This window comes from Eretmochelys imbricata, chromosome 4 (genome assembly GCF_965152235.1).
Source record: "Eretmochelys imbricata isolate rEreImb1 chromosome 4, rEreImb1.hap1, whole genome shotgun sequence".
Classification (NCBI taxonomy): domain Eukaryota; kingdom Metazoa; phylum Chordata; order Testudines; family Cheloniidae; genus Eretmochelys; species Eretmochelys imbricata.
The window spans coordinates 84,595,604-84,623,401 of record NC_135575.1 but is presented as its reverse complement, the minus strand read 5'-3'; the positions used below and the strand labels follow the sequence as shown (position 1 = coordinate 84,623,401).

The window sequence follows — 27,798 nt, the reverse complement described above, 5'->3', positions numbered from 1 at the left end:
AACTTTGACAGAACCATTTTCTGTTCAAAACTGCAGTTCCATCACAATTGAAATGCTTCAGAAAATCATGTGGATTTCATTGAAATATTATTCTGGAGGGGAAAATGTATTAAACAAGTTCTGACAATGTCTTGTTTTGACATTTTGGAGAGTAATATTTCAGTTTTTCATTTTGAAATGATTATTATAGTACAAAATTTAAAAAATTGGACGTGAACATATATTGTAATATCAGTTAAAAGGTCAGAGGAATGAAATGTTAGTCCCGTTTTTTGGCTGGATTGTCATTAATGTAACTGCAAAATTGCAAGAGTGGCTCTAGTGCAGGCAGGGGAGTAGCTCAGGGTGCAGTCAGGGGGGTAGCTAGGGGTTGTGTGCGAGGAGGGCTCCCCTACAGTCTCTGTTCCCTGAGAGCAAAGCGGGCTGGGAGCAAAGGAGCTTCAACCCCTGCACCACCACCAGCAGGCAATGAGGGAACACCGCAGCTGCCTGCTTCATGGCACCAGCCAGAGCAGCAGCTGTCCCGTATTGCCCGGCTCCGGCTTCCCGCCTCCGACCTGGCCAGGCGACAAGGACAGAAGGAGGTGTGTGGCGGGGGTGAAGCTGCCCCAGGACTGCCCTGCTCTTGCAGTGTAGTTTCGGGGGGGGGGGGAGAGGGAGGGGCAACACCCCTTTGCCTCCCAACTCTACCCAGAGGCTCAGGGCTTCTGCCCCATGGGGAGCACCAAGGCATGGAGCTCTGGGATTCAGCCCCGCTGCTCCTGGCTTCAGCCCCGTAGAGGGCACTGGGGATCAAGGCTTCAACCCCTCAGGTCCTGGCTTCAGACCTGCGGGATGTGCTGAGGCTCTGACTCTGGGTTTTAGCCATGGGGCAGCACAGCCCTCTTGAAAGGGTTCACAGACCCCCTGTTGAGAACCGCTGAGATAGACTGTCCAATATCAAGTCCTGTAGAGAGATTTCTTTGTTTTCTTTGCACTTTATTAAATAAATGCTATAAAATTTATCTCACCCATATATCACTTGCTAATAAGAAAAACTGTACCATGAAGATGATAGCACTACACTAATGTCTGAAAACTAGTGGATCCTTAACACAGCATCTGCATTCAGAACCTGTTATGTTCATCATACAAAGTGAAGTTCAAGGTTTTCCACAGTCCAAAACCTGGATAAACATTTCCTCTCACTTAGTCGAGAATCACAGAAGTATTTTCAATCAATGTAAAGGCACAGAACAAGAATTTCTGCATTTATCTCCGAGCAGACTACAAACCACTCAGGGCTAGACTGCACTATTTGCACGCTGCCATAGTAAAGGGGATTGGTACTCACACCCCTGCAGTGAGAACACCAGGGGTATTGTGTCACAGTTGGACTGACAGGGAGTGATTTGTGTCATCCCTTTAGCTCATGCAACATACTCCTGGGAGGAGCATCTGGCATGCAGTCCCTGTGCTGCCCTACGTGCCTATGTAACACCGACAGACCCCGCTCGGCGGCAGGCAGGATCAAATCTGAGACCTTTGGAGCTTACTGTATGAGCTTCTACTGCATGAGCTAAAAGCCATACAGCTCTTAGCTAAGGCTGTAGAGCAGACTCATTTTAGCTCTCTCTTTAAGTGGTCTTGGTGCCACTACGTGGGATGGAGCACCACACCCAGGAGGTGTGTGAGTTACATACTTCCCCTAGCTGAGGAAGCGCATCCCAAATGTCAGATACTTCCCAGTTGAAATCCTGGACAAGCCCCCACTTGTAACACTGACAGACCCCGGTAATAAATCTCTCTCTTTAAGTGATCTTGGTGCCACTAGATGGGAGGTTTGTGGGTTACACCCACGAGGTGTGTGGGTTACACTTAGAGTTATAATGCCCCTGTGTAAAAGGGAGCAGGGAGACCAGCATGAAGCCTAGGCTCTAGGGCCATCAAGAAGTTTTGAAGACTGGTGTCAGTGGTGAATGGCCAGCTATTTTCAATCTTTTCTGTAAATTCTGGAGATAAAGCAACTTAAAATTTCAAATTAGGGAACAACTATAATGATTAATTAAATCCCTGGATGTGCCCATATTTGCTCACTCAAGTGAAGAGAAAACAGGGTTTAATTTAAAAAAAATGAAACAAGATTATATCAGTATTGCAATTTACATTTTAGGGGTCCTGTTGTCCACTGATGTGTACGTAAGCTTCAGTTGTCATCAGCGGCACATACAGTGCACATAGAAATAAAGGGGAAAGAGAGACCCATTCATGGCAAAAACTTCAAATAAAGTTGAAAAAATAATCAGTCATTTCTTAAATTTTTATACTGAAATTTTCCTTGGCAATTTGCTCTTTATATTGAAACTTTATTAGCACTGGTTCACAAATTGTTGCCCTTGAACCTTGAAATTACATCAGTTCAAATATTTTGACGTTCCTGATTTATAAATTACACTGAGGGAATGTAAAATTTCTGACATGTTTTGTGCTACAATTGCATGACTTGTACAAACAAATTTATTAAAAATGAGATCAGAATACTCACCTCAACAGTATCTGGATGATATAAAAACAGAAAAGGCAATGGTCCAAACCAAAGTTTTAACAGTGGTTGATTCCTGAAATCATTATAGTATTGCATCATTTGTTTAAAGAAATCTGGAAAAGAAAATCTGTTTGAATGGGCCCAAACCAGGACTTCTGTGATTAACTGATTATAAATTCACTGTAGCATTATATTTGTTACTGTAACAAAGCTGGTTTGTTTTGCACTTATTTATTATTTTGATTACCGTAGCACTTAGGGATCCAAACAGAAATCATGGCCTTAATCTGAAAAGCACTCTACAGACACAAAGAAAGAGCCACCCTCCTCCCCTGCTTGCAATCTACTAGGGTGCCCAGATGTCCCGATTTTATAGGGACAGTCCCAATTTTTGGATCTTTTTCTTATATAGGCTCCTATTACCCCACACACACACACACACACCCTGTTCCAATTTTTCACTGTCTGGTCACCCTAATCTAAACAGAAAGGATATATCCTTTTCAGTATCCAGAAAGATAATGGAGCAAATATTTAAGCAATCAGTTTGCAGACACCTAAAAGATAAGAAGGTTATAAGTAACAGTCAGCATGGATTTGTCAAGAACAAATCATGTCAAACCAACTTAACTGCTTTCTTTCAGAGTAACGAGTCTTGTGGATGGGGGGAAGTTATAAGATGGGTGCTTAACTGGTTAGAAAACTGTTCCTAGAGAGTAGTTATCAGTGGTTCATAGTCAAGCTGGAACAGCATATCAAGTGAGGTCCTGCAAGGATAGTTCTGGGTCCAGTTCTGTTCCATATCTTTATCAATGATTTAGATAACCGCATAGAGAGTACACTTACAAAGTTTGTGGATGATAGCAAGCTGGGAGGGGTTGCAAGTGCTTTGGAGGATAGGATTCAAATTCAAAATAATCTTGACAAACTGGAGAAATGGTCTGAAGTAAATAGGATGAAATTCAATAAGGACAAATGCAGAGTACTCGATTCAGGAAGGAAGAATCAGTTGCACACATACAAAATGGGAAATGATTGCCTAGGAAAGAGTACTGCAGAAAGGGATCTAGGGGTCATAGTAGATCACAAGCTAAATGTGAGTCAACATTGTAAAGAAAAAAATCATTCTGGGCTGCACTAGCAAAAGTGCTATAAGCAAGACAAAAAGTAATTATTCTGCTCTACTCCACACTGATTAGGCCTTAACTGGAGTATCGTGCCAGTTCTGGGCACCACATTTCAGGAAAGATGTGGACAAATTGGAGCTAATAGACCCAATCCTGAGGAACTCTGCCCAGAGACGTAAACAAATAAGTGATCAGAAATGGGCACCATGGTCACAATCACAAAGAATGTTCCCATTCCAACCTCCTCCTCCTCCTCAACTGATAAATAGCTACTTTGGTCGGGGCTAGGAGGAGACCCCAAGACTTTGTGGGGGCCACAAATAGGATGTGAATAAATTTTTAAAAAGAGTGGAATAGCCCAGCCAGAACCTCAACAAGAGAAGGAGGCAGAAAAGGGGCTTCAACCTGCAGATATGCACGCACCATGGTCTCCCTCTGCCACCCCAGTAGAGGACTGTCACTGTGAGGCAAGCAAACATTGATTTATTAGAAGGCGGGTTGTCCAGCACCAGTTTGTCATGGCAGGCGTGCATTGTTTTATTTGAGGAGTGGGGACCAGCATTAATAGATTGGGCATGGGGCCTTATATTAACAGATTGCCGTGCTGTGTACAGTGGTGGCAGCATTAGCTGGAGGCTCAGAGTTCAGCCAACAGTAGACCAGTGTCTTCAGATCCAAGAAGTGAGATATACTGAATCATCAGGAGAGCCAGCAAGGGTGGGTTTGCAGCTCAGTGTACCACTATACTGTAGCTTGCAGAGTAGGTATAGTCCTTGAGCTAGTAGGTGGTGGGTGTTTTCAAGCCCAACCCTGATCTATAAAATATACTGGGTGGTGCACAGTCAAATAAAATCAGAAACAATATATTTTCATATTATCATAATTTAAACAAATAGTTGCCAAGACTAAATTACAACTTTGGATTGCACAGGATCAGACAGGGATGTTACTGGGTGTAGCCAGGGAATTGAGGTCCTATGACTCCTGTTAAAGAGGGTGTATGCTCCCTGACAGTGCAATGGCTGTACAAAAAAGCCCTCTGTGCAAAATATCAGTTTCAGGGTAATTGCATCTGTATCGCCCCCTTTGTGGTAAATTTCAAGCACGCCCAGTCAGGTCTCAGAACCTTCGCTGTCACCTCTCTCTGGGTAGGGACCCGTAGCCCACTCCATTCTGACCAGGGGCTTTAAGGTTGCACAGCTCCCTGCCTCACACTGTGATGTTCAAAGAAATCCAGTCTGCCTATCAGCCAGTGTCTTTTTCTCCAAGGGCTATGAACAATGTATTCCCAGCAGGTACAAGTTATCATACAGCTCTTTTGAAGCAAGCACTTTTATTCCTAAGGAAAAAGCATTATAGAGAAAACAAAAAAAAAATAAAGTTCCTATATGCATGCCAGAAGCTTACCAGTGGTCATGCATTAGTCTTATGGGGCCCTAGTAGGCCAGAGTCTTTCCAACCCTTCTGCAAGGGTTGGTGGCCCTCCTTGGAAAGAAGGTGCAGTCTGTTTGCTGTATCAGAAAAAAGGTCCTTTGTCAGTTCAAGTTCATCCTTTTATACCAAAAGACTTTTCTTTGTACCCTAATCTCTGGAAAACCCAACTGCAAACCAGTATATGAAAACCACTCCAGAGGGTGGCACCTCTTTAGAGTTGTTTAGTCTCAGTGTTTCACCTTAATCACCTCCTTCTGATCTAGTTTCTGAAGGAGCAATGGTAAACCCCCCTTGTGGAGTAGAATACAATCATACATACAATTCCTGGCCCACAGTGATACATAAACTTAATACAATTCATCCCCCCAAAATACTACATGTGGTTACATTATCTGTCATAAAGAAAAGGAGGACTTGTGGCATTCGATGAAGTGAGCTGTAGCTCATGAAAGCTTATGCTCAAATAAATTGGTTAGTCTCTAAGGTGCCACAAGTACTCCTTTTCTTTTTGCGGATACAGACTAACACAGCTGCTACTCTGAAACCTGTCATTATCTGTCATGTCTCCCCTAGAAATAAATGGGTGTCCCTAGGGTTTCCAACTGACATCCTAAGGGCACTCATGGAGAATTTTCTTCCATTACCTTTCATAATTTCACATTTTAACTATTCGTATAATAAATATTCTAACAATCGAGCACACATCATTCAAAATTTCATACAGAGTCGTTTGACAAATGTCCTGTGTAATATCTCTCTTTCGGCCTGTAGAGGGTTGTCAATCACCTTCTCTTACCCTTGTCACTCCAATATTTTTGGGTGTGAGTTTGATACCTGGTGCTCCCACACCCATCTCCCATCTGGCTCCTAGGGAATGTGTGTGGTGCCCTTTTGGCTGCCCTGAAGATGGGTGAAGTTTCCCCATCCCCCTTTGGTATATTCCATGAAGCATGTTTTTGGACAAAATGGAGAAAGAAGGCAGGGCTGGCTCCCTAGAAAGCAAATCTTAACCATTATTTTAACAGTGGAAGGTGGCAGGGGAGGGCAAAGGAAATTCTTCAAACCTCCCCCATAGCCAAATTCTTTTCTCTGCGCCTCAGAGACTGAAGCATGAGGACCTAAAATTTGACCTAATCTCAGCAAGGGGAATGAGTATTGATTCCCATACACTGAGTCAAGGTGAGCATCAGTTCTTCCCCAACCAGATTCTAGATCCTTTACATTTTCACAGAAAACCAGGTAGCTTCCTACCTTACACTGTTGATAGCCCTTGGAGAGAAAGCAAAGCACAGGCACTAGCCTTTATGCACATTGGCTTGCTGAAGATATCAGTGTAAGGAAGGGAGCTCTATAGCCTTAAAACCTCCAGTCAGAAGGAAATGGGATAAGGGACCCTGCCCAGACACAGGTGATGGCTGCAGACCTGAGACCTAACTGGGAACTCCTGAAGTGGACCAGACCATAGTGGGTGACCGAGTAGGGAGGGAGGGAAGTACAGGTGCAGCTACCCTCAAACTGACACAGAGTAGTTGTGATAATCAGGGTAAGTAACTGAATCAACCGGCTGTATGGAATGTCATTGTGTATAAACAGACTGTCATGTCAAGTAAGCTCTTTTATGAAAGCTTGTAACATTCTGAATTTGGTGGTCATTATGAATTTGGTGGTCATTATGAATAGGGACAGCCACACCGGACGCTGCTGGAGCAGTCCCAGCCCTGGGGCCGTACGCACCAGCCACTGCTTTGGCGGCCCTGGGCAGCTGGCCCTGGAGACCACCTGAGCAGCAGTCCCAAGGGCAGTGGGAGCCGCCACAGCTTGGTGGCTCCTGGAAGTGGTCCCGGGTGGGCCAGAGCAGTCACTGGCCCCCGAGGCTCCCTCCCCCCAGCATCTGGGGCCAGGGGCTCACACACTCCTTGCATAGCTGGTGCTGTGGGCACCCCCCCTCCATGGAACCCTTCGCCCCATAGGATTAAATCAGGAGTATTTATGGTGTAACTCATGGACAGGTCACAGGCTGTGATTTTTTGTTTCTTGTCCATGACCTATCCATGACTTTTACTAAAAATACCTATGATTAAATCGTAGCCTTAATTATAAGATATGTATACAGATTGTGGTTATGAATTTGTGGATTTGTATAGCTATAAAATGTGTTCATAATTTGTGCTACAACATTCAGCTCCACCTCACAACAGGGAGGTGATCAGCCAGGCAAAAAGGGGCTGCCTTCCCCACAAGATGAGACTGGCTCCAAACACTTCACATCCTACAAGTCAGGAAGAGACATCGGATGGGCCATTAAAATGAATGGGGACACATTGAAACAACTTGAAACTGAAAAGAAAACCCCAGTCTTGAGAAATTAAGAAAGGAGGGAATTTCCCCCACCATGAATCACCATAGTCTGAGAAAAAGAAGAAAAAAACCCTGAAAACCCTATTAAAAGGAAAGGGGTTTGAAGGGAAGGCTATTCAGAAACTAGGCAGCATCAAAGTAGGATGCTGTCCATGAAACACTGGATCCCATCTACAACAGAAGCATGCTGGGCAAGTGTTTAGAAACAGTACGTAACTTGTACTAGAAAAGGTAATTTGTCTAATATAGAAGTGTAAAGGCTGAAGTTGCAGCTTTATGTTTATTTTCTATGTAACTTGTATGCATTCGCTCTGCCTTACTATGTCATCTTTGAATCTGTGATTTTGCTATTAAATAAAGCTTTTGTTATTTTTTGCCGCAAGCAGGTCTCTGCTGTGCAAACTACATAGAATGCGTGTCCAAAGTGATCTGATCACTGGGGGAAGGTTTCACTCCTTCGGAGTTGACAAACCAGAGAGGAAAAGACCAAGTGTCTGGTAGTCAAGACTGGAAGGGGCCGTTGAGGTCACCCTACAAGGAGTAACTAGGCTGGTAGAAGCCAGAGTGAGATCTTTATGGCCGTAGGCTGGCTACTGGTGTCAGGGCTCTGAGCCATAATAGCATAGCATTAAGGCACCCAAAGTTACAATGCAGGCAGTGATAGAACCCCTTATGGTCTGAGTGATCCCAAAACCTTACAGTACTCCTGTGAAACCTTTTGAAAAGTCTTTCAAAAACAATTTGCATTGTGGAAACTTCTCGCACTCTGGTTCAGATCCTACTCCCATTCAAGTCAGCAAGAAAGACTGCCTTCTTATGGGAGTAGTTTGGGGCCCACAGAACTTGGAGTTATATTAATCCTGGTTCTGGCAATGCACATATGTGTCCATTTGGAGAGTCACTATCCTAAGTGTGTGCAAGTATCTGGCCTACAGTATTGTCTTCCACATCACGACCACCACCCACCTGCATCAAAGTTAAAGAAATTAAATTACCCTTAAAAAAGAAAGAAATTAAATAATTATTTTCTTGATTCCACTAGAGGTTACAAAGCAAGTATTACTTATCTGAAAGATCACTTTTGTTAAACAATTAGAGCTATAGAACACTGCACAAACAAAAATGCATATTTGCACAGCTAAAAAATTCACAGACATCACAAGCATATTGATATTTTCACAATCTCATTGTGCAGAGAGTGGCACAGTACCTTCAGGTCCCTACAAAATATTTCATAATAATAATTGTGGGTGTATGAAAAAAAGCTCATGGGAGAAAAGGAACTAGCACCGGGCCTGATTAGTCTTGAAAACCCCACAAGTGTAATGAATGGTCTCATGATACTACACGTCTGCCTGTACAAGTTTTGAGGTAAACCCTGCATACAGTTCCAGAGTTAACATAAGAACGGCCATACTGGGTCAGACCAAAGGTCCATCTAGCCCAGTATCCTGTCTTCTGACAGTGCCCAATGCCAAGTGTCCCAGAGGGAATGAACAGAACAGGTAATCCTCAAGTGATCCATCCCGTCACCCATTCCCAGCTTCTGTCTGTTTGCAAACAACTCTTATGCCTATGAGGGAAGCAACTAAATTTGTAATTATCCAACAATTTAGTATGACTCCTTTGTTTTTGCAAGAGATTCTAAGACATGTATCTAGGCAGTTGTTTTTAAGCATATAAACTGAGAAAGTAGATGTTTCAGGTCTATCTCATTTTAATTGTTTTACTGACCTGACTGTCCATTTGACAAACCATCTCTGCTGTATATCTTAATTTGTACTGGTGATATGGGCCATTATATATATTTAAACCTTAAATGTGTGGAAAGGTCGCCTCTGAAAAAAGTTAACTTCTTGAACACCCAAAACAAAAAATAACAAATAAATTAGGGAAAACTTGACAAAGATCAAAATAAAACATTTGTCCACAGTTAAGAGCTTATTTACATATTCTAATAATAAGCTCCTTAGAAATAGGGATAAACAGGAGCAACACACTGAACCATAAAGAGGTGTCAGAGGTTTCTGGGGGAGGCTTGGTTGGTAGAAGTAGAGTCTCGGTAATACGGCCTGTCTGTTTTGCCTGGATCTAGAAATGCAGCAGGATGCTGAGGAATGAACTGTTTTGTTTTTGTCTGCAGCTTGAAAAAAATCCTTTAACCTAAGACCAGCTCGCTCCTACTCTGTTATTCTACAACACCACCACCCTTAGTGATGGGACCAGTCCAGCTCCACGGCTGCAAATCAGCTCCTATTTCTACAGCCCCTGGAAATCGCCAGCCACTTCCCGAGCACTTTACTAATGTCCACACCGCTGTACGCCCTGTTGCCGGGGCTGATCCCCAGGGCATTGCGGTCACCCGGGAGAGAGGGTGCTGCAGGCAGCAGCTCCAGGAGGGAAGAGGGGTTTGCAGGCACCCCCCGCTACGTGTCTGGGCGGCCGTTACCTTCCCCTTTGCGCTCGAAGAGCAGAGCATTTCCCAGCAGCGGGTAACAGGGGCTGAGCCCCGGAATCGGCTTCAGCGCCTTCCACTTCCCCAGGTAAGCCGGCAGCAGGCGGAACGTGAAGGCTGCCAGCAGCGTGAAGAGCAGAGTGACGGCTCCAGCCCCCCAGTAGAGCAGCCGGTCCCCCTCCTGGGGCAGCTGCAGAGCCCCCATCGCTGCCCCGACCCGGCCGCTGGGCGCGCACCGAGCCACAGTCCTGGGGTGCTGCACCGGGAGTAGAACCCGGACTCGGGCTCCAGCCGAGGGAAGTGGAGCCCAGGGGCGTGGCCCGCTGCAGTGGGGGGAGAGGCCCAGGAACAAAGGAGTGGGAGGGCAGGAGGGATCCCCAGAGGCTGCCTGAGGAGGGGGCAGAGCAGCGAAGGCATAGGTGTTGGAACTAGAGGTGCTGGGGGAGCTGCGGCACCCCCTGGCTTAAAGTGGTTTCCATCACATACAGAGTTTACAGTTTGGTTCAATGGCTCTCAGCACCCCCACTTTACAATTTGCTCCAGGTGCCACACATACCCTTGCCCAACATCGGACCACCCCCCACTCCTCTGATTTCCTATGGCCAGAGCCCCCTCAGACCTGCTACGCCCAATGCCCCCCCACAGACCCTGCCACAAATGCACAGCACCCTGCACACCACCAGTCCTACCCAGCACCCCCCTGCCCACAGCCCCACCACACCTGCCCAGCGCCCCACACAGAACCCCCACTCCACAGTGCTCCAACACACAGATCTTCCCCACTCCCTCACCGCCCAGCACCCCACCCCCATGTCGCCCAGAGACCCACTCCCCCATGCCCTGCCTCCTGGCCACACGCATTGGCCCTGATGGGAGGCAACTGTGTCTGGCAGGATGAGCTGCCAGTGCAGCCAGGGCTGGTTCCGGGGTGAACAATCACTCCAGCCCCCCGAGAGTGGCATGTTCAGCCAGACCAGGGCCTGCCCCAGCCAGCCTCCTTCAGGAGCCACTTGCCTGGAAGGGCCCAGCCATGTCCCCCACACTGCCCCCCATCAACTGGCTGAGACTGGCCAGTTTTGTGCACCAGTCCCAGGTGGCTCAGCTCCAGTGAGACAGGTGGGGCCGCACAGGTGGTGGGAAGCAGAGACTGCACAGACCCAGAGGTGCACTGGGGCCTGGCCAGGGGGCAGAGAGAATCATAGAAGACTAAAAAGTTGGAAGAGACCTCAGGAGGCCATCTAGTCCAACCCCCTGCTCAAAGCAGGACCAACCCCAACTAAACCATCCCAGCCAGGCTTTGTCAAGCTTGACCTTAAAAACCTCTAAGGATGGAGATTCCACCATCTCCCTAGGTAACCCATTCCAGTGCTTCACCACCCTCCTAGTGAAATAGTTTTTTCTAATATCCAACCAAGACCTCCTCCCCTGCAACTTGAGACCATTGCTCCTTGTTCTGTCATTTGCCACCACTGAGAACAGTCAAGCTCCATCCTCTTTGGAGCCCCCTTCAGGTAGTTAAAGGCTGGTATCAAATCCCCCCTCACTCTTCTCTTCTGCAGACTAAATAAGACCAGTTCCCTCAGCCTCTCATCATGTGCCCCAGTCTGCTGATCATTTTCATTGCCCTCCACTGGACTCTCCAATTTGTCCACATCCTTTCTGTAGTGGGGGGCCCAAAACTGGACACAATACTCCAGGTGTGGCCTCATCAGTGACGAATAGAGGGTAATAATCACTTCCCTCGATCTGCTGGCAATGCCCAAACTAATGCAGCCCAATATGCCATTAGCCTTCTTGGCAACAAGGGCACACTTCTGACTCACATCCAGCTTCTCATCCACTGTAATCCCCAGGTCGTTTTCTGCAGAACTGCTGCTTAGCTAGTCGGTCCCCAGCCTGGAGTAGTGCATGGGATTCTTCCGTTCTAAGTGCAGGACTCTGCACTTGTCCTTGCTGAACCTCATCAGATTTCTTTTGGCCCAATCCTCCAATTTGTCTAGGTCACTCTGAACCCTAGCCCTACCCTCCAGCATATATACCTCTCCCCCAAGCTTAATGTCATCTGCAAACTTGCTGAGGGTGCAATCCATCCCATCATCCAGTGATCACTACCCATTGAACCCGAAAATCGAGCCAGCTTTCTATCCACCAGACCCAGGTGCGGCCCGGGGTGGCACAGACCCGTGTTTGGCCCATGGCATCTGACTTGCAGGACTCGGGATAGGGCAGGGGCAATGGATTCTTCCTAAATGTGCGGGGGCCATAAGGTCCCACCCCCTCCATGGCCCCATCCCTGCCCCGTAGTCCTCTTCCTCCTGAGGTCCCACCCAAGCCAGAAGCTGGAGCCAGGCCGGGGAGCCCAGGCTCCTCCACCTGACTGTGCTCCCCAGCCTGGCTCCATCTACACAAGAGCAGCCCCCGGCCCATGTCCCTGGCCCCCCAACCCAGGGCAGGTGGAGGGTCTGTGGCTCCCCACACAGCTCTTACCCCAACCCGGCTCCGGCTTCTGGCCTGGCCTGGGGGTGTTGCCTTGGTGACCAAAGAGGAGAGGCAGAAGACCAGGACTGTGGCAAAAAGTGGGAGGGCCATTGCCCCTTGGCCCCCCTGTTCCGGTGCCCCTGTTCTGGGACCCTCTCACCTCACAGAGTGCTAGAGCCCAAGCCTGGGAATTAAACAGCCCCTTAGCCTGTCAGATGGCACAGGCCAGCGTTGGGTTCTTAATTTCAGTATAGGCATACCCTTAGGTGCCTGAATCTAACATCTAGGCACCACTGGCATTCATGAAACCACTGCCTGGCTGCTGCTTGACCCTTTAGGTGCCCGAAGTCACTACGTGCCTAAGTTTCTGCTGGTAAAGTCCCCTACGTTTCTGTCAGTGGGCATGCGCAAATCTAAGTCCTGACACTATCAAGCTGCTCTTTACATCTAAGCCCTAGTGGGATTCACATACTGATTTCCTCAGCTGGGCCTGATCCAGTAAGTGTGCTCTTTGCACACTCAACCACGCAAAAAGGAGCAGAGGAGTGTGCTACTTCCCTTACAGTCAGTGCCCTGTCTAAATTTCCTGGAAGGCATGGAAATTATGAAAACGCCCCCAAACTGTGATCTTTTCTTTGTTTTTCCCCTCCTTCCTTAAGAAAAATGGCTACAAAGTCTTTAATACAATAATTATTTTAGCTAGTCAGTTTTAAAGGATGGAAAGAATTTTACAAGTAACTAGTCAAAATTGACTGAGGTTACTTCTAAATTTCATTCCTTCCTAGAAATTCAGTAGCATTACTTTAAAATCCATGGAAAATCTGTGAAATTCAATATTTTGCCATTTACACTGTCATGAATTTTCTACAAAAAAAAGTATGAAAATCATGATGTATACAAGGCCCTGTTAATTCTGAATAACCGAATAGTTTGAGTACTTGGCTGGGATGTGGAAGACCCAAGTTCAAATCCCCACTCTGCCTGATTTGGGGCAGGGATTTGAAGCCAGGTCTCCTACTTCCCAGGTGAGTGCCCTAACAAGTGGGCTAACAGTTCAACAGGTCTCCTGTTGGCATAAGTAGCCTCTTCATTAAGTGCTACAGCTCAATAATTGTAGAGAAACCATGGGAAATTGCCAGGAGCAGAAGTGCCAGGCCCAGAGATGCTTGGGAGGGGCAGCCTGGAGCCAAAGAATGAGATAAGAACAAGGAATGCAGGCCAGATTTACAGAATGTGGGGGGGACTTTATCCTGGGAAGCAGTAATTCTGAAAAAGACTGAGGTCATGGTGGATAATCAAGTGAACACAAGCCCTCAGTGCGATCTGCAGCCAAAAAGGCTAATGCAATCCTTAGATACATAAACAGGGGAAGATGGAATAGGTGTGAAAAAGTTCTAATACCTTTGTATTTGGAACTGGTACAATGGCTACTGTGCCCAGTTCTGGTGTCACTGTTCAGGAAAGATGCTAATAAACTGGAGAGGGTTCAGAGAATCAATGTACTACTTCTTAAGTGGCCATAAAGACCATAAAGTGGGCATATTATGCTCGCAGTTGCTCAAAACAGTGAACAAACATACTTTTAGAATGCAGTAGTAACAGAGATCCAATGTCGCAAGCCCTGTTAAGAGAGAATGACAATAATGAAACCTGGAGGTGGTCATGACACCGTGTGTAGCTATTGCAAGGTCCTAGTCTGCACCCACTCTGCCACTGAAAGTACAGAGATAAAGGGATGCCAGGATCCTTAACCCGACTCCATTTGAGTACCTTCAGTAAGCATGACAATAAGGGAAGACTTTGCCTGATTACTCTGAGAAGGCTATAACAGTATAACATGTTGTGCTGACACAGAGCTAATAAGATTCACTCAGTATTTCCCGAGTCCAGACAGTGAATTTGCAGGCTCTGTAGGTAAGAGATGTGTAATTATATACCACTGGCATCTTTGCGCTATTTCTGATGACATTTTTAAGCAACGGTAAGCAACAGGCACTTCTGTAATATGCAGTCAGAACCACACTGCAAAGTTATGAACACAGCGTATGAAGTGTATCTTGTGGCAGACCCATCCATGTTTCTCAGCAGCTGCTGGCCCAGAGAAGTACAGTTCCTTTTGGAAATACCACCTGGCAGTGTTTCTGAAACAGATTTTTTTTTCTTATTGAAGCAAGAACCTGAAAAGCACAAGTCTAACTAGCTTAGTTTTTCCGTTTGGTCCCTGAATGTAAGAACAGCACATTAGTCATGACACACCCCAAAATTCCTAACCTATAAACATTTCCACCTGACAGATGACTGTGGAGCATTGATTAAACATAGCATCGCTCTCTGACATAAGAGCAACTTAGTGGCTCCTCTATGTACAAGGCTTCCATATCAAGTATTTTTCTACAATTCGCGGCATTACCCTAATGTTAAAACCCAGTTCTGAGATCACTGTATAATAATAGTAGTTTTTATCATACTACAGCTCAGGTATGTAATTTAGTGTACATAATTTACTGCTGTCAGAAGGTTATTCAGTCATCCAAAAAGGCACAAACACACAACAAAGACTCAGCAAGGCAAAGTTCTTCACCTGGTTACTTTATCCCAGTATACCAAAGCTTTAACACACTACAGTCAAGATGTCTGCATTAAACAGCCATACAATCTGCTAATACATAGTAGTGAGTACGTGGGACATATTCCAAGTCAACCAGTCATTCATGTTATAATAGGCTAACTTCACAGATCCCTGAATGTGACAGCCTGCAGCATTCTATAGGGAAAGATGGTGCACCAGACCGTCAAAGCTGTCTGCATCTACACATCAGCAGGTGTTTTCCCCCACATGAAACTGGTAACCCAGTTACACAATATCTTCCTTTTTGCATAATCTTTCCTGCTTCAGCATAATACTCCTTCTATGGGCGTACGTAGGCCCAGCATTACCCGAGGGATTATGGCTACTTGGATTCCAAACATATATTTTTCTTTTCCACCTTCTGTGAGGCGTGGTGTCAATTGCTTTTGAGTAAAATAGACAGCCAAGATTTCTGTGACTAGGTACCTCTAAAAAGGATGCCGACACTATAGATTATCTGTATTCAAAACTGCGTCTGTTTTTGTCTCGTTACTATTGCACACTCCTTACCATTGGACAAAGCAAGTTAGTGAGCTCGATAAAAGATAAGTGACAAAAAAGACATTTTAAACAACTATGGATGTTCTCATTTTTGTGGATTCCCTACACTGATTTATCCTGCAACTGGCATTAAGTGAAAAGCTGTAGTGAAAAGCTGCAGTGAAAGCTGCAGGTACTCCGCACTTAAGGCCTGATCCTGCACCATTAAAGTCAGTGAAAGATTTGCCATTGACTTCAATCTGCACAGGATTAAGCCCTTATAGAACTAGGTGCCTAACTCTAGGACACCCAGTTTGAAAAGTTTTGTCTAGGTAATTTGATCAAGGTGACAGGGGGAGGTGGTGTCAAAAATGGAATGAGGCCCTTGCACAGGGAACGTGCTTCCTTACATGATAGTGAGCTTCCTCTCAATGGATATTAACAATTAAACCTACTGAAACAGTGTATTGTAAAACAACATGTTACAAAATATGCCTGAATAATTATCAGAATTTTGGACCCTACTGAGACAACTGAAGGGCTCAAACCTGGCTACAGTTTTCCAACCTTGTTGGAACCTCTTATTATGTTAACTAAAAAATTTAAACTTTTTGCATGTCAAGGTCATTCACAATCCCTTAAAATGTGTTGACACCCACTCTTGACCTTTTAGTGGCCGCCACTTGCTCCAGGAGTTCCGTATATCTGAAAATCTGATCCAAGCTCTTCTCTGCATTCCACTTCTGTAAATAAACAGCATGCAAGGTGACATTGGCCTGAAAGACTACATGGGTAATTAGCACTTAACCTTACCAGATTCAGTTTGGTGGGGGTTACTTTCAACAATACACTTTGATGTACCATGTGTACTGCCAACAGGCAAAGAAGAGACTAGGGTGCTTAGGTGAAGCTAATGATCAAGTTAGTGACTTGGTTTCACTGCACAGCTGAGCCCAGAAGATACAAATGCTTATTGGGATCCTCATCAAAGCATACTTCTTATAGTTCTCCATAGAAGGAATTAGGTAGTGCAAACCAAATGTAAAAGCATACACACAAAGGTAAGAAGACCAGAATAGTAACTTAAAAAAAAAAAAAAATCATGGGTCTTAATGCAAAAAGAATGGGGCAACGAGAGCCGGGAGAAGAGAAAGTCCTAAATATGGAGCCGAAAAAATCAGAATAAGAAGAAAAGCACCTTTCCAAAGAAACTTGCCTTGTTTGTTTTTTATATAAAGTGGGAAGGGATGGGCTGAGACCCATGCCAAGGGGAGCAAGTTTCATTCCATAGGGCCCACTGAAGCAAAGTCATGATTGCCTCAACTTTTTGGTGCTCAGCGGGAGACACTTTAAATGGGGCTTGACTTTCAGAGACTGCTGAGCACTCTCTGAAAATCATGCCCCAAAAACCAAGGCAACCAAAATCCTGAGTTGCTTTGGAAAATCTTAGCCAATATAGAGTTTAAGGCCAGAAGGGACCACCAGATCATCTAGTCAGACCTGTTGCATGTCACAGGCCACCAACACCACATGGCATCCACACACTAAACCCAACAAAGGATATTAGAGCAGAGTATTATAGCCCACAGGAGACTAGACTACAATGCATCACAGGCAGAGAAAGCAGGGACCAAGGTACACTAGTGCTCTGCACGCCTGTGGAGACAGGGAAATGATTGAGATACACCCAGATAATCCTGGCCAGTGAACCACACCCACTTACTGCAGAGGAAGGTGAAACACCGCAAAGGTCACTGTCAATTTGACGTGGGGAAAAATTCCTTCCCAACCCCACAGTTTAGGATCAGTTAGATCTTGAGCGTGAAACAGCCAGCCAAGCACCTGAGAGAGAGAATGCTTGGTGCCACCTCACAGACCTGGCCCTCCCTGTCCAGTGTCCCATCTTCAGCTCTGGCCAGAGGAAGGACATTAAAAAAACCCCAAAGGATATGCTGGGGGGTGGAAATCCCATCCTGACACCTGCACATGGCCAACAGAAATCCTGAAGCCTGAGCTTCTAGGAATATAAGACAAAAACTGGAAGTGAGCCTGAGCCCTGCCCCCTACCATCACAAACAACCCTGTCAGACAATTGGACTCATAAATTTGTCCAATTCTCTCTTAAAACTGATTAAGTTGTTTGCCCCCACAACTAGTACTGGGAGGCTGTTTCAGAGCCTCGTCCCTCTGAGGGTTAGAAACATTCTTCTAATTTCCAGCCTGAATTTTTTCCCGGTCAGATTACACCCCTTTGTTCTTGTGTCAACATGTCCTTTAGCTTAAATAGCTCTTTACCCTCACTAGCATTTACCCCTAATGTATTTATAGGCAGCAATCACATAGTCCTCCTGACTTAGTCTTACAATGGTGATCTCCTCTTCATTCTGTCTGTCCCCTCTCTTGTTCATGACCCTTATTTATCTGTATAATTTAAGGCTGGATTATAACTTTACAATCTGCCTGAAAAAGGGGGTCATATATAGTTGGGCTGCTTCAGGAAAGGAACAGCTAGGGAAGCAGACTGTGCCTCTGAGCTACTCTCTGCTGTAGGGAGGTAGAAAACGATAACCGGCCTCAACTGGTACAGTGTTCATCAACAAACACCCTAGTCAGTGCACTGAGGGTGCAGAGCCAAGTCCCTGACCTTTTCACATTTCCTCCTGCTTCCCTCTCAGGCTGCAACTAGTGGAATAAGTAGCCCATGCAAGAGAACAAGATGAGGTCTTAGATCTGGTCTACACTGCGAGGTTAGGTCTTATTTAGAATTTACACTCCCTTCCACCTATGCACAGGCACGTAGAGCTAGTGACAATCTAGCCCTTAGCTCTGTAAGCTACTTGGAGGTGGAATCATGTCTTCTTACATGTTTTTAAAGCAGCTTGTACACCTCCTGTTCTATGTAATTGATTTATAAAACAATGGTTATTGCCAGCTACTCATTATACAGAATAGTACAACAGCAGCCAATGGGACGTATTTGGGATAAAATGCTACAGCGTGCTCAGTGGGCTTGATCCAAAGCCTACTGAAGTCAACAAAAGGAATGACCTATAGAATATAACGTACACATATCTATAGCCTCCTCCTCCTTTAGATACAACTCTCTTCTACCTTGTTGAAACCATTGACCAGAGTTATTTGGGACACATGAGTCCCTGAGACATAGCATAGTTTAGAAAAGAGCTGGTCAAATAGTAAAAAAAATGGATTTGGATATATAAAAATGGATATATTTTCATGAATACAAATGCCAAGTGAATATGGTTACTGTGATTTGTGCGTTGATGTTATTCATTATATGTGAATATTTTGACAACTGCTGGTATCTGAGAAAATATTTGTGTATCCCAAAAGCTACACACATATTTATTCTAAAATTTAATTCTAGAAGTTTGATTCTCCTGTTTAAAAAAAAATCTGTCACCCTAACATAAATACCATATAATTTAACATAGCACCAGGAACAAATAGCAAACATGGAACAGTCAAAGTGAGGGGGGGCAAACAACTCCGATTCTAAAATTTAGTCTTCTGAACTATTTGCCGAACGTGTATGAATAATTAATATGTTCAAAGAAAATCAGGATGCGTTCACAAATGATTCCCTAGCCAAAAAGTGGGGCTAATTCATAATGAATGTTTTTTTAAGAACTGGTAACAAATAATTTAACCATTATTATCATTAATAATTGTAGTTCGGAGGAATGAGGGAAAGAGTTGAAGTCAGGAACTCCTGGAATACTAATCCAATCACCCTGTGCCATTGGGTGACTCATCTGACCTCTCTGTTTCTCCATCTGAACAATGGGGATATTTACTCATCTACCTCAAATGAGCGGAGGAAGGTTTAACGGAGTCATTTGTTAATGTTTGTAAAGTGTTGGCTAAGTGCTGGGTTGTAGTACTAATATATGGGTATGCGCACAACCTATCTGTTGTGATGCTCCACTAGTTGTGTATTGTTTCCAAATCCCCAGATACAATCACCCTCTTCTGAGATTGTGAACAACATGTGACAAGTCATAGTCACGATGCTTAATGCAGTACTGGAAGGTATTTGGATACTACAGTGATGAGGGTGACATGAGAACCTATACGGAATGGAACAGAATAGAATAGAATACTAATGTATATGTGGTCCCTTGTGTTAATATTTGTCATGAATCAGATACACACTCATCTAGCCACCCCATATGTGTAAGCCTACTCCTAGCAATTACACATTCATGACATGTATAATCTATAATTAAGTAAATATTCCATGTAGGCCTGATAATCTGAAGACAGCATCCACTCTAATTTACATGTCAGGATTACTCCTTTTCTCCCACTGTGACAGCCTAACCTGCTTCATCCATGTCTTAACCTGAGTCATCCAGGACACAAAAATGGGATATGAAAAGGGATCCGTTCCACTGAGAAGACTGCTGCATTTGCACTTGTAGAGATGCAACCCAATTCATGTCTCCTATCACCTATGAGAACCCAGTGATGGGCTCTTGGTCCAATACTATTCAGTATTTTAATCAGTCGTGTAGACGATGATACAAAATCTTTGCTGGTGAAGTTTGCAGGTGACACAAACATTGGTGGGGTCATAAATAACAAGGAGGCTAGGTTACCATTACAAAACAATCTGAATCACCTATTTAAATGATCACAATCGAACAAAATGTGTTTTAGTACAGCCAAATGGAATATAATACATTTGGGAACAAGGAATGCAGGCTATACCTACAGGATGGGTATAGGATCTGAAACTGCCTGAGGGTGACCCCTGAGGAAGGCAAGGCCTATCACAAGCTTATTGATGGGCAGGTTGAAAAGTGCTTTGATGGCTGTGCTTAGGTACATACCCATGGAAAAGATATCTGATAGTGGAGAGCTTTTCACAGGCATAACACAGATCCAATTGCTAGAACTGCAGTGAAACAATTTAACCTTGAGATAGGATGCAATTCCTTAGGTCAATTCACAATCACTTAGAGTCTTTAAGGTGAGATTAGACATGTTTTTAAGAGATATGCTTTAGTCCAGCTTCTGGGAGAAATTGTGTGGCCTATGTTTTTGGATGGGTGGGCTGCATGGTCATGGTAGTCCCTTCTGGTTTTGGAATCTGTGAATTTTATGAATCCCCTGTTCATGACCTTCCTTTGTGGGCCAAGAAAAGAATAGGATTACCTGCACTGCTTCAACATGCTCATAACACTTGCAGCTCTGCATTAAGACAATGACTATAATCGGCTCTCATGTCTCAGTTGGTCACCTACAGTGGCCAGAAGAGAATCTCTTTCCCTAATGAATAGTTGGCCAGATGTATTTTGGGGGTTTTTCTGCCTTCCTCTGAAACATCAAGAATTGGCCACAGCTGGAAACAGAACATAGGACAGGGTGGACCAGTGATCTGATACAGAGAAAATCCTTTTTCTCAGCTGCCTGGCTGGTGTGTGTTTCTCACAGGCTCAGGGTTAAACTGATTGCCACATTTCAGGTCAGGAATGAATTTTCCTTAGGTCAGATAGGCAGGGACTTTGGTGGGGTTTTGGCTTCCTCAGCAGCATAGGAGTATGGATCGCCTGCTAAAATTATCTGGGCATATCTCATCTAAATGATTCCTTGCTGTTGCAGGAGACTCACACCCACTGGTGGCAAGTAGGGGCTAGGAACCAGCTCCTCAAAGATATTTAGCTGCCTAACTCTCAAAGAAATCAGATAGAATTAGGCACCTCAATACTTTTGAGGATGTGGGCCTAGGTTCAAAGTGGGGATTTAGATTTGGTGTTACAATGCCTGAGATTAAGGTGCCCTGCCACCTAATGCCTGGGGAGAGTTAAGTGGCTAAGAAGGGGATTCATAAAAGCCAACAAGCTGACCAGGAAGCCAAATAAGCTAGCCAGTGGGAAATGCCTAAGCCGCCAGCCCTTAAAGGGATATTGAGCCTGAAAGATAGTGAGAATGACTCAGTAGCCCAGCAGCTAGAGCACTCATATGGGTGACCCCGGCTACAGTCCAAGCTCCAATGAATATTTTATTTATACAAGTCGAACAGCTTCATTTATTTCATTTCATTTATTATAACATTCATTTATACAAGTGGAACAGCTTCATCGGACAGACCGAAAGACAACCTGATCAGAACACCCTACCCTGTAGCCTGGTGCTTTGGGCACTCACCTATAAGATGAGAAATGGAGGGGGAGGGTTTCAGATCTCTGCTTTGAAGCAGGTAAAGTGGGGATATGAATCCATATCTTCCCCATCCCAAGTGAGTGCTCTCTTAGAGTATGGGGTGGCGGCAGCAGCACCTCCCTCAGCTGTGTTTTGTGTGGGGTACAATCTGGTAGACAGCTACTAAGCATGCCTACCAGATCAGATAAGATAGGAGGGTGACCGCCTAGACTGAGGATCCTGCTGGGGTTTAGATGTCCAGCTGCTCAGCCGTGTCAGAACAGAGGTTGCAATTCCTAGTAATTCATGATAACAATGGATAATCATAGGGCTAGAGAAAAGCCAGACAATGACTCCGTAGCCCATATCCTGCATCAGAATATGCCATAGCTCAGAAGCGAGGACACTCTCCTGAATGTGGAGAGTATTTGTGAAGTTCAAATACATTCTCTATATCAGGGAGGGAAAGAAATGAATCTGAGTCTACCACATCCTAGGAAAGTACCCAAACCCCTCGGCTAAAGGGTACTAGGAAGCTCTTTCCCACCCCTTCTCATGAATCCAGCCTTTGTTTTTATAAAAATGCCCAAAACTAGAATGAAAATTTTCAGCTCAAAACATTTTGTTTTGACCCAATTTAAAATCTGTTGACTGTTCAATACACTGAATAATTTCATAATGGTTCAATCTAAAACAAAATGGTTTTTATTTTTTTTTTACTTGCCAGCAAACTTACAAATCCATTATTCATGCAGCTCTAAGTATGATACAGTCTTTAATTACATGATCAACATACTTGTTTTTCCATAGGACCTGGGTATCTCAACAGATTCTGGCCCTGCATGCTAAATTGTTAGAATTATTTGTACTGGCAACCAAACTTCTTATTTTGTGCACAGGCGAGGCAGATATAGAACCCCCACCTTGTCCTCCAGTACCTGCTCTATTAAGGGAGGGAGGTTACGCTCGACACTACCTCCGTTTTCATTGTAACGTGAAAATCGTGCTGTGTGAACAAAGTGCCAGAAATACAAACTGAACAACAAGAAAAACCCCTTCTAATAATTTGATACTGAGTTCCTTTATAAATGGTTACAATAATTTAAAATGCAGAGATTTACATAAATCTCAGCGAGAATCAACTGCTAGCTGATCTTATAATGGCACATGTTTTAGGAGCTTTCTTCTTATAACACACACACTCTTCTCCTCTTCAGTTGGATCCAGATGCCCTTATTTGGGCGAAGTATTAGTTCTCCCACGAGGCTAAGCCCTTCTCGCTCTTGACTTGTTTCCACCCAAAAGCGCCGTAGGATGATGGCTAGAACAGCTCTCTCTTCCATCTGTGCAAAGCGCTGGCCTTCAAGTTAAATTGGAACAAAACCAGTAGTAGTTTAGAAATTGTAATTACATGGCAAAGGTTTCCCACAAGATGCAGCATGGGAATATCTGTGCATCTGGTGTCACAGATTATAAGCCAATATGGGCCAAATTCAGGGTTGAATGGGTGTGCACACACAGGGGAAATGATAGAATTATGTCTATTTTTTATCCTAAAAGTGGAGTGTGCTGGTGTGGTAGACAGGGAGAGGAATTAGGCAGATGATCAAAGGTTTACAAGAAAAGAGGAGGGGCGAAAAAATAGACAGAAATAAAAAAAGAACTAAGCAAAGTGACAAGGGTCACAGACCAGACAATTCGCCTGGGTCTATACTAGAAATTGACATCAGTATAGCTTCGTCTCTCAAGGGCGTGAAAAATCCACTTCTCTGAGGGATGCAGCTATACCAACCTAACCCCCGGGGTAGACAGTGCTAGGTCGATGGAAGAATTCTTTCCTTGCCCTAGCTACTGCCTCTCGGGGACATGGATTATCTACACCGAGGGGAGAATCCTTCCCGTCAGCATACACAGTGTCTACACTGAAGCACAGCAGCTGTGCTGCTGTAGTGTTTCAAGTGTAGACAAGCCCTTAGCCAAGGATTTAACTCAAAAGAGGTGTGGATTTAAAAAAGTTGTTTTCTGCTGCATCTCACCCTTCCATCAACACCTACTCTGTACATTGTCTATTCAGACTGCCATCTATCTAGGCAGGAATCATTATGTCTGCAAAGCGTCCAGACTTCTTTGGGTGCTCTAGAAACAATAATTAATTAGCCTGGGTATAATAAATTAGATCAGCTTTCAACACACGAAGATCTGATCAAGAACAAAAAAGTAATCTTTGAGGGGGGGTTTTAATTTTAGCTTCACTTAATATTTGGACTCCTGAGAATATCTTCTAGAACTTCGCACTGCTGACAGAAGAAGAGCATTGCCCGTGATTCTGTCATTGGGACTGACCCATACAAAATGGAATGAAATCCTGAAAATGAAATGAGATCAGACCCATGGAAATTTACCTTCCTCTCAGTATTTTGACCCATTCAAGGCTGTTAATATAATAGAATAGTGCTTCTAGATCAAGGGTCAATGGAGGGACAGCTTCTCTGACGTCACAACAACTATATAATACATACAATACTCCAAAAGCTCTTTATTTTTGAACACCCATAGCTGTGTTAGGTGCTTCAGAGAAACAATTGCAGACACAGTCCATTCCCTGAACAGCTTACAAGTTTAGGAATTGAGCGAACACCCCAGCAACCAGTGCAGAAGACAGAGGAGGGTTCTTAAATTTTCCCCTCCAGCCTGCAGGTTAGGATCATTGTATAGCCTGCAAACTTATCCCAAGGGAAAGAAAAGAAAGACAGTGGCTCATGTTGTTCCCTAGTGAGTTGTCAGGGTGTCATTGATGGGTTCTGGAGTCTTGAGGATGTGTCCAGCCCTCTTGAGCAGAACTGAAGTTAGCATGATACAATGCTACATATGGAGCATGTCCCAACAAGGAGGAAAACAATAAAGTGGGTGTAATGTGGACTCTAAAGAACCCCACGGGAAGAAAGGAAATGTTGTGACAATGATAATGTGAGATACTGGTACTGTTTTGCTGCAGTTATCAGCCACAGAGATCTGAAATCTCCATTCAAATTCATAGGCTCTGTTGTGAGTACTACAGCAAAGGCACCTTCACCTAAGTGGTAAGAAAATAACCACATATGGGCCTTATTACACTTTATCATGTACCAATACAGTTTCTGGGTCCAGCAGAGAAGGGCACATATGCATATGGGTGCCTTCCCTTAGAATTCTCAGGGAAGAATCGCTCAGGCCTGAATTCTTCTGGGTCTGGGAAAATCTCCGGTTGTCTGTGCAGCACATAAGGAACCACGATTACCTCTGTTGCCTTTGGTATCTTAAATCCGCCTGCAAAAACAGTATCAACATGCCAGTGAAGTAAGTGGCTTTCTCTAAATGGATACAAAGCTCAAAACCAATTCTTGACTTGTGCACCATCTTGACGGAGCAGATATTTATCATACCTAAAATGATGAATACATACAAAAGGCTGAGAACTACTTACTAATATGGCAATCTTCACTTGTGGTGCGGGCAAAAAATGGAACAGAAGGGAAGAGACGAAGGGCTTCTTTAACAACACACTCAAGATATCGGAGCTTCTTCAAGTCATCCATTGTGACTGGCCGGTCAGAGTTCCCTGATCAGAATCACAACAGGGGTGTGAGAAACAACTGTCCTAATCAGACTAAACACAAGCTAGCTGAAGAGGCTCACAGCTATCTTAAACGATGACAAAACTACAACTGCACCACTGTGCTTACGGATTTGAATCATTTATCTCAATTTTCATTCTTGCGATGTCCTTAAACTATTGTTATTTATTGTTTGTATTGAGGTAGCATCAAAGAGCCCCAGTCATGGACTAGGACCCCATTGTGCTAGGCACTGTGCAAATATAGAAGAGATGGTTCTTGCCCAAAAAGCTTACAATGTCAGTACTGAAGTCTGTCACAACTCCCTTAGCATCAAACCAACTCCTAGTGACATCTCTTTCTCCACAGAAGAGTTACAGCACATACAGTGGCAGTAGAATCATTGCCTTTCTAAACCTCTATACAGAAATTAATATATAAACCATATACTGTACCATACAAACTTACACCACATCCAAGGAAAGAGTAGAAACTTACCAAACACTTCATCCAATTCTCTGTGAACTTTCTTCTGGGCTTCAGGATGACATCCAAGTAAGTAGATGACCCAGTTCATAGCAGCAGCTGTTGTATCATGCCCCTAGAGGTACAGATTTATTCAGATGTTCAGATCTGCATTATCCTCATGCATATGAAGATAAATATATACAAATAATTAGGGATATTATAGTGGTGTAGCCTAACTGTACAGATACAGAAGAAAAGGTAAGACTATATGAATACATGTAACAATTTGGCACCCAAGACATAACAAAAATAACCAATTATGTAATAGGATGGATGGAGACTAAGATAAGAAAAAAGCTAAAACAAATCATAATAATTAATAAGCAGAAGTCCCTTTGCCATCCCTCTTCTATTACTTAGCTTTTCTACGTTGCCTGGGTGAAGGGTCTTCCTCCACATTCAGTCTCTATGAGGAAGAGGTTTGCCATTGCTTCCTTGTAGACATAAACTTGTTGACCCACTAAATTGCTCTGGACAGTCACAATAATTTAAACATTATATAGCAATCTTAAATTCACTATTTTTTTCCTCAGTCAACTGTTGGAAGGGCATTTGCCCTTCTTCACCACTTTACAATGAAATGTAAGTATGCCTGACTTTTTAGTTACTCACTATCTTTACTATCCCATGATAAAATATACAGTATTACCATCAATTACCGGAAGAAGGCAAAGAAATTTAATTTTGCTAAGATTATATATTACAAACATAAAACTCATCCATTCAGGTACTATATGCTAAAGAAAACAAGATAATGTTCACTAGCAACAGATTTTAGTACACGAAGTTTAATTTTAATCAAATGTACTCTAATTATGCCATAGAGTAATAGCAACCACAGTACAATTAATTCCACTGCCTCTGGGAGTACAGAGTTACATCATCAGAAAACTGGAGCAGTACAGCAGGGAACCAGACCCAGTGTGATCTTTTCCAGTCATCCTGTGTCACAACGGATCTAAGTGTTATGGAAAGGGTCCAAAGACAGCTGACAAAAGCGATTAGAAGTATAAAGAGATTCATTGTGGGAAGAGACTGGGACCATTCAGTTTAGTTGGAGTACCTCAAACATGAAAGTATCCACTTCTTCTCGAATATCCATGTAGCTCAGTTTGTTCCCTTCATCATCAGTTGCATTGAGAAGCATATCAAGAAAAGCCCTTCTCCTTTTGGGCCCACTTTGTTCACAGTTGTCATCAAAGTCATCTTTCTGTTGTATGTGGTTCTTTATTTCACGGGCTTTTTCTTCAATAACCTTAGATATAAATAAATCAATATATTATTTTTTCCACAATTTAGATTCCACAATCTAAGTGTGTGGCCACTGCATACGTACTTTAAAATAACTTTTACCCCAGATATTTAAAAACCGATTCTACCTCTGACTCCATACTATGCACTGGTTGGTGACAGGAAGCGACATCTATACCCACCCCCTCTGTATTTGTTTTCCTATTGTACACTGAGTTTGCACAGGTCAGGGTTGTGAATCATGTATAATCTGAGTTTTTAAATCCATGCTGGCTCTTTACTTTGATTGTCCTTCATTTCTGAGTCTTCAACACCGTGTCTCTAGTAAGCAATATTATAATACTGTATAGTGATAGTACATCACACAAAATGCTAATCAGCATCAAGTTGTTATAGAAAGAAAGACAGGATTTGAATGGTAACCCATGTTAAGCACACCATTGTAGCTGGAGAAAATTAATTAAAATCAGATGTTACTTTTATGGATTTAAAATTAAGAGAAAATAGTGGGTAAAAAAAAGTAGGTCATCTCTGCGTATATTTTCTTGCTGAAGTGTATTCATTGGGGTTTTTATTTTTAAGTATTCCATGCAGTCCAAATTTCTATCATTTTCTCAAAATTCAGATCTGAACTGAAATATTTAAGTACTGGACAAAGCACCAGAACAAAGCAGAAAGCCGTTTTCAAATATTTTAGCTGTTACAAGCCTTAGGGTGAAGTGCACCAATTATTTTAAAATGTTGAGAACATTGTACGTTAAAGGAATTAGGAC

The 27,798-nt window shown here is 43.7% G+C and overlaps 2 protein-coding genes across 2 annotated transcripts in view; both read right to left on the bottom strand.

The window, feature by feature from the left end:
• LOC144263613 (cytochrome P450 4V2-like) overlaps positions 1 to 10,103 on the bottom strand; it is a 35,804-nt gene extending 25,701 nt beyond the window's left edge. The window contains exons 1-2 of the mRNA XM_077814554.1: positions 9,893 to 10,103; positions 2,525 to 2,637 (exon numbers count right to left, since the gene is read on the bottom strand). Coding sequence (XP_077670680.1) covers positions 2,525 to 2,637; positions 9,893 to 10,103 — 324 coding nt within the window. The remainder of the gene's footprint in view (positions 1 to 2,524; positions 2,638 to 9,892) is intronic.
• An 11,441-nt stretch (positions 10,104 to 21,544) lies between these two features.
• LOC144264144 (cytochrome P450 4V2-like) overlaps positions 21,545 to 27,798 on the bottom strand; it is a 29,612-nt gene continuing 23,358 nt past the window's right edge. The window contains exons 7-11 of the mRNA XM_077815561.1: positions 26,838 to 27,029; positions 25,745 to 25,847; positions 25,117 to 25,251; positions 24,780 to 24,959; positions 21,545 to 23,013 (exon numbers count right to left, since the gene is read on the bottom strand). Of these exons, the coding sequence (XP_077671687.1) occupies positions 22,841 to 23,013; positions 24,780 to 24,959; positions 25,117 to 25,251; positions 25,745 to 25,847; positions 26,838 to 27,029 (783 nt within the window). The 3' untranslated portion in view covers positions 21,545 to 22,840. The remainder of the gene's footprint in view (positions 23,014 to 24,779; positions 24,960 to 25,116; positions 25,252 to 25,744; positions 25,848 to 26,837; positions 27,030 to 27,798) is intronic.